Here is a 10,766-nt window from a genome sequence, read left to right on the forward strand (position 1 = left end):
GTGATTGGTTGGTTGGTTGGTTGATGGATAAGAAGATATACAAACGGATAGTTGGATGGATGGACCAATCATTTGGGCCAGTCATTGAACCGTTGATTATTTTGTTGGATGGAAATCTGGATAAATTGGTGGCATCAACTAACGGTTTGATTGATGGATGGATGGATGGATGGATGGATGGATGGATGGATGGATGGATGGATGGATGGAAGACTTGGGTGATTGGTTGGTTGTTCTGGATGGATAGTTAGATGAATGGATGAATCGATGGATGGACGGAGGGAAAATGGATGACTAGTTGGATGGAAGAATCATTGATTAGATAGAATCACCAAAGGAAAATCTTAAAACTTTGACAGAAAACATGGAGAACTGTTGATCAAAGAAAGAAAACCCGGTTAATCGGAAGAAATATGGAAAGAAATGACTCAAAACCTTTCCCCAGTCCCGTATATTGAGTAAGCAACGTATACAAGGTCATAAGAAGTAAAAATATTATATATATGCACATTTGCTGAGTCTCTACAAAGACATTCTTGGTTAAAATTTATAAATTTTACTAACAAATGTGTCAAAATAAACATTACAAGAAGTAAAGTACACATCACTTACGTAGCATTAAGATTTTAGTGGGTGGAGATGTTGGAGCCTCTGGATCTGGAGACAAAAACAAGAATGAAGAATAAGTTAATTCACCTCCTGAAGGTTTATTTCACTTTAATATTGCTAACTTCTTATAGATGCAAACCCTTGCAGTCCTGAATGTTGAGCCCGTCCATGATTTGGATGTCGTCCACCGCTATGTGGCCTGTGGTGCGTCTGTCTGCGATTCCCTCCACCAACACCTGGAAACAGCAGCAAACAGGAAGCTCAATCATCAAATAAACAGGCTTTTTAAATGGTGTTTAATGGCCTTCTTAAAGAGGCTCTTTGGCTGTTTACTGCATTTGGGATGTAGACGTTTTAAATTTACATTTAACATCTTTCAGCTCTTTCAACTGCTATTCATCAAATCCAAGTAGAACTAACACCCAAAAAGCTCCACAACATATTTTTTTAATTGGTTGATTATCTATACATGTGCACATATATATGGAACATTGTTTTATTTTAATATTATAGATGTAAAGATAGTCAAAATTGCTTTCTTTATTCTTTAGTTTTGTCTTTTTTCAAGTGTACCAAGATATTTGCATTACAAACTAAACCAAAAACACTAGATAAGAGTTTGTTTTTTGCAGTGTAGAGGAAACCCTGAATGTCTGTAAAAAAGACTCGGTTAATAAATTTTGCTTCTCATGCTCGTTTCTGATCCAAATGTCAGTCCATCCATAAGTTAATTATGTTGTAACTGACAGAAACGTCTCTGGCTGAGCCTCTTTCTGTTACTGTCAACACAAACCCGCCATTTTGAATCCATTTTTCTCAGCTGATCCAGACGCTCCTTACCTGATACGAGAGTCTTGTTTGAGGAAGTAAGACACGGCCTTCCCTCCATCTGCTGCCCTGATGGCCGCTCTTCGTCCACAGGACCTGGCCCTCGTCATCGTCGTCGTGGCGATAGCTGATGCGCAGCGCCCCTCCGCGCTCGCCGGCCATCTGGTACCAGAAGGACATGCAGAGGCTGGCGTCCGGCGTGGTGATGGATAAGCTGGCCAGCCGGGCCACCTTCTCCTCCCCGCTCTGCTCCTCTCCGGGCTTACTGGGTGTGATTGTGTCCGTCAGCTGCATGTAGAGGAAGTTCCCTGAACCACCTGCAGGGAGCAGCAAAACATAAACCATGGCAGACAGAGATGAGCTCCTGAAAAGCCTTCATGAATGAAACATGCAAGTTTTTTTCCTTCATATTTCTCAGTGAGAAAGACGCGCTTTATAAAAAGCCCACAAAGCTCTCAAGGGTGTTCTGGTCAATGAGTCTTTTCACTTTCCGAATATCTGCCTCAAACACTTCGAAGACATCAAGGACTTCACAAGGTTTTTCAGGGAAAACAAAGGATTGGGTATCAGGAGAAAGTCAGCCCTGCCGTCACAAAGAGCTCATTTTTTTACTTGTGATCTGGTTAAGTCAAAGAATCAAGGAGAAATCATTCATTTCGGCGCTGCTGTCGCCTCCACGCAAACATCCATCAAACCCATCCAATGGAGAAGAAGGCCAGAGAGGTGAAGCATGCTGATGGATTTCTTTGTTGAGATGTTTTTCAGAAAAAAAGTCGAACACTTCAAGGTTGTTCCATCGCTTAGAGAAATGTTTAAAAGCTGCGAACTTCTGAAGGTTTGCTCTGTTCAACATCCTGCTTATTACCAGGAGTTATAAATCTCTGGATTTCTTAAAGCTCACAGCTGCTTTAGAGAGACATGATGGAAGATTTTATAGGAAAATCTCTCTTATTGTGGAAGTTATTGTCATCATATGTAATTTATGATAACTATATTATCATAAATAACTTCAACTGATTTTAACCAGGATAGATTTTCAATCCACACATGGCTAAAATTACACATAAAGCCTCAACTATTTACATTTTAAAAAGTAAAACATTTCCCATTTATCCACAGTTTTCATTCCTCGCTGTTGGTTTTTATTTTTTAAGCAGTTGTGAGGAACATTAGCGAAACCTTAAACTGCTGCTGCACAGGTTACTCAATAGGTTGTTGCTAGGTAACCAAAGAATGAGAGAGTTGCTAGGTAACCAAAGAATGGAGAAAGTTGCTAGGTAACCAAAGAGTGGAGAGAGTTGCTAGGTAACCAAAGTGTGGAGAGAGTTGCTAGGTAACCAAAGTGTGGAGAGAGTTGCTAGGTAACCAAAGAATGAGAGAGTTAGTTGATTCCACCAACCTTGCTTAGCTAGCTGTGAGATGTTGAGCGGCTAAAGACTTTCACAGGCCTACATCTCCCAGAATGCTGTGCGGTTCTGGATTGGAGTTCACTGAACGTATTATCTGTTGACATTGATCACGTATCTATTGGCAAATATATAACATCACCAATTTATTGCTTAACTCAATGTGAAGGTAACCTTTTAACTCTCAAAAAGTAACCTGTTAGATTCAGTTAAGTATGTTGTTGGTCATGCAAAACAAAAGGTTCAAGAAATAAACGTGAAAGCTTTATTGCAGTAAACCTCATATTCAAGAAAGAAAGTTCTGGAAAGGAAAACTGCCAATGTGGAACCAAAGAAAACACACTGTAAGTTCTGGGGAAGCACTCTCTAATTTCTGGAAAGCAACCTGTATTTTCAGAAAACAGATAGTTTCAGAAAAGTATTAAGTTACAGAGAGTGACACATTAAGTTCTGGAAAGTAATCTGTAAGTTAGTTACACAAACATACGCTGTAGGTCCTGGGAAAGCAAGCTCTGGGATAGCAACATGCAGATTACAGAAAGTCATCAAACGTTTCAGAAAACCGGTAGCTGAAGAAAAGTTTGATTCAAGTTCTAGAAAGTAACCCGTAAGTCACACAGAAGTCCTCTGTAGGTTCTGAGAAAACACCCTGTAAACTCTGGGATAGTTCCATATGGTTTATGGTTAAAGTTTCAAAGTGTAAGCTCTGTGTTCCAGAAAGTAAACTTTACGCTCTGGAAAGTAACTCTCGTGTTGTTCGCATTGATTATTGGTCAATTGGTCACTTTGAAAACGTGATTTTTACACCAAGATTCTATCTTGATCACCAATGTAAAGTTTTAAAGATTTAATTGAATGTGAATAGTTAATAAAAATCTGGTTCAAATAAATCATTAAAAACCTAAAATTACTATATCTGTCCATGATGAGCGTAAACGCCAGACCAGAACTGCTTTTATGTGACGACGGAAAAAGTAATGCTGTTGTTTTTCTGCTGTATTGGGAATAAAATGTGTTATTTAAAGATTTTATGAACATGCTTTGCTCAGCAGAGTCCCACGGCTCGTTCCAGGAGGATGCTTCATCCTGGAATAAACTTTATTATTATTATTATTTATGTGTGGCCTACCTGTGTGGTCGAGCGTGGGGCCTCTGTGGACAGCCAGAGCCTCGCTGCTCTGGATGAACCACTCGGCTCCTGAGCCGCTGTCCTTGGTCCAACCGCATAACGACGAGAAGTCGAAGTTACAGGCAAACCAAACGTAAGCTGGAAGACAAAACAACTTTTTCAGAACAAAAAACCATTAAAGTCAATGTTTGAATCTAAACATTGACTGAGTAAGACTGTCATAAACTTTACTGGACGACAGAAGTTATTGCTACAAACGATAACGTTGTTGTTTTGAGACCATTTTAATGGTAATGGCATAATAATGGAAGATAAATAAACTTTAAATTCTAATGAACATTTAACACTGGAGTTGGAAAACATTTTAAATATCCAAAATAAATAAGCAAAACAACAAAAGCAACAAATGAAATTAATTATGACGTCTCTGTAAACAAAATTGTCCTTCAAAAAAGGCCAGACTGAAAACTTTATCATCCAGTTTTTGGTAAATAAATGGAAATTATTGGGCTTGTTTGAACTCATCATATAATTAAGTGATTTTTGTAATATATCCAAACTTTTTGCCATTTTGGCCAAAATTGTCGACTCAAAAGTTGTCGTGGTTCAAAGAAAACAACCTGAAATCAAGCAAATACAGTAGCTGGATGTTTAAGACGATCTATTAGAGTCTTAGATAGAAAAAATGACTAAATTTCCACTAAAAACGCAGAAATTTTGTGATAAATTTCAGAAATTTACTACTCCTTTAATTTTGCAGTTTTGCAGTGGTAGAAGAAAGATGTTTGGTTTTAATTTATTTTGGGCTTGATTGAATAAATTTATTTTCAGTAACAAGAACAGGATTTGAGTCGCTTTCTTTCAAAACTCTTGATATATTTAGCTGCTGACTTTTCAGTAAAAGTCCCTGAATAAACTTGGCTTAATTTTTTGTTAAAACTTAGTTATAAAACACAAATACTTTATGTCACACTTTACATTTTCCTACGTAAGACAATAATGTTGGTAACCATTTTTACCCTGGTTACAAATTAAAAGTCTCCATCTGCATCTATAGGCCAAATTTGTATCATTACATGGGCCATAAAAGGCCCTTGGACCACACTTTGAACACCCTTGATTTATTGCTTATTGCGTACCTTACATACCATCTCTGATACAGGAAAATGAACAGTTTTGTAGATGAACTTCACTTTCTTTTTGTTGGTTTTCAAACATTTAAAATGCACCAAAGCTTTGAGGAAACACCAAGTGATCTTCATAAAAAGCAGCTCTGAAAGAAAACCTTAAGGAGTTGATTATCCTTCTGCTGAATCCCAAGTATTTTATTAACTAATGAGCTCCCTCTCTCAAACAAAGCTCCTCCATCTGCTCCAGTAAAACCTTACAGGAAGCCAAGGCAGGGATTACTAGAAGCTTCCTGGAGCCAAGCATCATATAGTAACTTTATTAAGTTGAATACTCCAGTCTCACGCTGTGTTTACCAACTCGTTTAATTCTCTCAGGTTGAGAATGCCTCAGGATTTTGTGGCATCTCTATTAAAAACACGTGCACTCAGTTGTGTGTATTAATTCTCCAGAAGAAACGCTCCAACCAGCGACGGGTATTGCAGGATACCGCCATGTTTGAAACAGGTTGAAAACCTCCAAAGAGGTAGATTAGCTAATAGCAACAGCAGCTAATCTACCACACCAACCACTCATTAATAATCTCAAAATAAACATCAAGCCTAAAAACATAAAACCGTCAGTTTTGCTGAATCCTGATTTATCAAGCGGCATTGTTGTCAGTTGCTATGGCAACCAGTCGGCGTGTAGCGTAGCTGACACAGGAAGTGAGAAATATGTGGTTTTCTGGATTTTTTTGTTTTGCTGTGGTGAACTGCACTGAATTAATAATACCTACATGTTTCAGGTGTCATTTTGTCAACATAAACGTTTTACTGCGGCAGCGCAGCTAGTAAAAAATAAAATCGCCTTTCTGCCATCCAGACGCAAAATCTCCTTATTGTTGAAATGTGCTTTATAAATAAGCTTGACCTAATATTTCCTACTCCCTAAAGCAGCCTCTAAGTTGTGAAAAGTAAATGGTAATGTCTTTGAAAGTAAAGTGTGTCGCTACCAGAGAAACAAAGCACCACTTTTAGGAAGAGTCCCCAAATAAAGAGTGACAACAGATCGGGAGCAGGTTGGGTTCATGCATGTGTTTGGGATGAGACGGACGGGAGGAATCTCTGTCCGTTGCTGCTCTGGCAGTGGAGAGGCGCCAGCAGTTTAACCGCAGCATTCAGATGCATTCAGCAGTCTGTGTGAATTGGACATGTTTTTTTTTTCCAGGCTAATAGGATGCAGAGACGACTGTGGAGCTGCACTGGCAGACCCCAAACTGCCTTCCTGTGATGCTTCGGCTCGGCTAATTGAGACCCAGGAGGCTTTTATTCTTCCTCTGCAGGAGGAATCCTCCCTCCATTCTTCTCTTTTATTACGACTCTCCTTTTTTCTTTCTGTTTGTTTTTTCCTCCAGTCTGGCTTCTATAACTTCTTAACTTTTTCCACAAAATTCCTTCAGTTTGGGCCACAAAATTTGGTGTGTTCAAGGGAGATGAGAACTTTTACAAGGCTCTCCAGTGGTTAAATGTAAGTATTAACATTTTCACACTACCAGTTTTCCTTTTTTTGTTACGTTAGCTCTGATTTGTGCTTTTTGTTGACTTTTGCTCAGAATTTTTTGGATTAACAATCATTTCTGGACAAATGTTCCCCAATGGTTTTGGATGCTGGAAGGATTTTTGGACTGTTTCTAGGATGCGTAACCATGGCAACAGGGTGTTTTTACAACAGCTGATTAGCATCTGAAATGGTTAAACATAACCTGAACCATGAACAGAGAGCAGAAGAAGAAAGAGGAACCAGCTCTAACATCCTTCATATCCCCTACTCCAACATCTCTCATATGAAGAGTTTTCCTTCATCACCAAACTTATAATATAAGACAAATAAATCTAAGCAACTTTAGTGATTAAATTTATTTGGCAAACCTTTGAAAATCATAAACTTTGAGCAGATTTCGTCATTTAATATATATTTTTTAGCTTTTGTTAAATAAATGATGTAACTCGACCTGCGATGTGACAGATTTTATAGGACAGACTTTGTAAACATGGGGGAACGTTTTGGAGAATATCCTCACCTGGAAAGTCGACCTTGGGGTCGGGGGTCATGACGACTCCTGTTACAGACAGATGGGACAGTCAGGGTTAGGTCAAAGGTCAGGGAGGCACGTCCCAACCACACACACGTCAACACAAACACAAAATACCCGTACCTTAACAAAAAAACAGAACATAATAATTCAGTTTCCTAATAAAAGCCTCTAAAACTTAATGGTCAGAATAATCTGATGGTTAAATTCATAATTTAGACCAAAATAAATGTTTTAAACTTCAATATATGTTGCTCATTATGCTGTTCAAAAACATATAAGCTGCAGATTTTCCTTCATAATTTGAGGCTTAGAGGAAAAAATTAAGTCCAACTAAAGAAGTGAGAGTTTGATGTCATAGTTATTTATATAACAATATATATTATTTATACAGCGCCAATTCACAACAAATGTCGCCTAAGCGCACTTACAAACAAATTAAATCATTCATACATTCCAACTCATCCTAGTTATCAAACAGAACAAAAAGCTCAATTAATTATTCAATTAATTATCTAAGTTTTTAGAGAGAAATAAAAATCTGCAAATATTTAAAAGAGCAGCTCTAAAAGGGAAAGTTGTGTTTTTTAACAGTATAATTATTTAACTATTTCATATATGAAAAATAGAAAACATACATTAAGCAAACATTGAAAATCCCCAAACCAAAATCAATACATAGTGTGTAAAATAAAATAAAATTCAGCTAAAAAATGAAAATTAAAACAGTAATAACAACAAAAGAAGAACACATATTAAAAACACTGAGTACTAAAAAACTAATGCCTAGATAAAGAGTCACTCTCGTATTAATAAGTATTAGTTATGAATTAATATCTATATTATTAATATTTGATTCCACCGATCCAAAGCTGCATGAATGTGTCCCATGTTTCCCTAAATTTATTGGCCTTTCCTCTGACCACGCATGTTAATTCCTCTCACCAAAGCGTTCGTCGTACACCAGCGTGTTCTCCGTTTCCTCGTCGGAGTCCTGTTCCCTTTCCAGGCACTCCGGACACGCCACGGTGGTGGGGAGCGTGGTCGGCGCTGCGGTGGTGGCGCCGAACGTGGTCATGGGCGGCATGGTGGACGGCGCGGTGGTGGGGGGAGGCCCTGTCGTGGTTTTCTCTGAAAAAACAAATTAAAAACTTATCAAACTTTCTACAAAAGACTAAATGTGAAGCGTTGAACAGGATCAGGTTGACAAAAACTTTCACAAATGTGTTTTTTTATGGAGCAGAAGTCACAAAATGTCTCACATTTACTTCAGTGTGCATCCTGTAAGATTTGGAAAGTAAACCGTAAACTAGAGCTGAAACAATTAACCGCGATTAATCGATTATGAATCAAATAATTTAGAAATCGATTAATCGCTGGCTTAAGTAAATATACAAAATATATACATTTTACATTTAAGATGAATAAAAAGTTCTTTATCAAGTGGCAGTTTTAGATTCATCTGGTTCAAATGGCATAAAAACTCTTATTAAGCATCTTCAGCCATCCAATTATTAATTGATTAATAAAATAATCAGCAGATTAGCCCTAAACTGTACTGATGTTAAGTAAAGCAGGAAAGACTGAAGTTTTTATATGTAAATGTCAGTTTTTTAGCTGCAGATGCATCTTCTGCAAGCCTTCACTGAAGATAAGCTATATTATTGCGTTTTAGACAATAAAATGTTTATTTTCTTATTTTAAAAAGTATTATTTATTTGTATCTTAATGTATTTCTAATACTGATGGCAATATAACGTGTTGTTGACACCTGGAAGAGAAATGGCTGAAGTTAGCGCTTTAGCACTAGCAGAACTAATGTTTATAGTTAGTGCTTTAGGGTTAGCTCATTAGTTAGCAGTGGTTGTTAGCTACCTCTAACTTACAAATTTACATCTATGCTCTAGAATGTTAGTTCCTGTAAACCGTTTGGGGTTAAAAATGTGATATATGAGCTGAAGAACACGTAAGCTGCAGAACCTATGCGGTAAGTTCTGGGAAAGTATTGGGTAAGTTCTAGAAAGTAACATGTCGTAGCAACATCGTAGACCCAACACTGGGATAACTAGGATTTTGCAGATTTTCTAGATTATAAGAAAGATTTCTAGTTTTCAAATTCTTTCAGGCTCAGTTGAACAAATTTATTCTCAATTAAAAAAAAAACTTGGGTCACTTTCTTCCAAAGCGCTTCCTATACTTAAGTGAATAAATTACATAAAAGCTGATTTGGATGCAGAAATGTTCTAAGTAAAAGTCTCTGGATTGATTTGGTTCAACTTATTATAATAGTTTGTGATATATTTAATATTTTCCATCACAAGACAACCAAACTAGTAATAATTTTAGACAAATTTCAAATAAAAAGAAAGCTGGGGGCCACAAAAATATCAGTCCAGGGGCCACAAATGGTCCCCGGGCCGCACTTTGAACACCCCGATGTAGAGTGCAACTTGTAGGATTTCATTCATTTCGTCTGAATTCAGAGAAAGTAACCTGAATTTTCAAGAAAATGTCTTATGAAGATGTTCAGAGTGTCTTGTAGTTGGTTAAATTGACCCAGAATGGTTCAGAAAATTACAAAGTTTCCCCAAACTCAATAAGTTTTCTCTTCTCTTGCAAATAAAATCCATGTTTTATGGTAATAAAATCAACCAAACTTGAACAACAACAACAACAACAACAACAGGCTCCGGATCCCAGATGGTCGAGACGTAATTAAAGCGTGTTTGTGACATCCTGAGTGGGATGGATGGAGGTTTGTTCTCACAGCAGCGAGGATGATTTAACTTTCAACCAATCTGCAGGCGCATCACGAAGCTCGTTAAGCTTCTTTCTGCTCCGCGCGTCCTTCTTGTGTTTTCGGTGAAAACAGATACGCGAGCGAGTGATCTCACATTTTAGATGTTAGCTCCAAAGAGTTTTAGTTTTTAACAGCTTGGAAGAGTTTTTCCCAACTCAGACTGATTTCTTATCCTCTTTCTGCTGTTCCGCTCTCTTTCACCCGCATATAAAGCATATCTCATCTGCTTTTGGCTGCTTCTTATCAGTCTCCCTGCAGGGCAACCAGATCCTCCACTTCCTGCCTTCATCTGTTCCTCGCTCTCCTCCTGTGAGAGGTCGCGCCCTGCCTTCCCTCCCGTCTCCCTGCAGCAGCAGGAGCAGCAGCGCAGAGACAAACCTGCATGGCTTTCAGCTCAAACCTCAAAGGATTCAGCAAAACAAAATCCAACAGCAAGTTCATGCAAAGTTATCCAAAATGAAAAAATAATATTTGAGCTAATTTTGAGCAAATACAATATTACCTTCACAGTGTGTCAGGATTACTTTAGTGGCAAGTCTGAAAGACAGCAGGAACCTTTGTAGTTTTATGTATGTATGTATGTATGTATGTATGGATGTATGGATGTTCAGATGGTTGGTTGTTCAGATGGGTGGATGTTCAGATGGTTGGTTGTTCAGATGGTTGGATGTTCAGATGGTTGGTTGGATGTTCAGATGGTTGGATGTTCAGATGGTTGGTTGTTCAGATGGTTGGATGTTCAGATGGTTGGTTGGATGTTCAGATGGTTGGATGTTCAGATGGTTGGATGTT

The 10,766-nt window shown here is 38.0% G+C and overlaps 1 protein-coding gene across 1 annotated transcript in view; it reads right to left on the minus strand.

Moving 5' to 3' along the window:
- Window positions 1-25: 25 nt before the first annotated feature.
- The window catches only part of LOC103130780 (neuropilin-1a-like), a 71,182-nt gene continuing 60,441 nt past the window's right edge, over window positions 26-10,766 (minus strand). The window contains exons 12-17 of the mRNA XM_007542277.2: window positions 8,120-8,305; window positions 7,163-7,201; window positions 3,973-4,110; window positions 1,450-1,754; window positions 749-845; window positions 26-657 (exon numbers count right to left, since the gene is read on the minus strand). Coding sequence (XP_007542339.2) covers window positions 605-657; window positions 749-845; window positions 1,450-1,754; window positions 3,973-4,110; window positions 7,163-7,201; window positions 8,120-8,305 — 818 coding nt within the window. The 3' untranslated portion in view covers window positions 26-604. The remainder of the gene's footprint in view (window positions 658-748; window positions 846-1,449; window positions 1,755-3,972; window positions 4,111-7,162; window positions 7,202-8,119; window positions 8,306-10,766) is intronic.

Source organism: Poecilia formosa, unplaced genomic scaffold, assembly GCF_000485575.1.
Source record: "Poecilia formosa unplaced genomic scaffold, Poecilia_formosa-5.1.2 Scaffold672, whole genome shotgun sequence".
NCBI classification, from domain to species: domain Eukaryota; kingdom Metazoa; phylum Chordata; class Actinopteri; order Cyprinodontiformes; family Poeciliidae; genus Poecilia; species Poecilia formosa.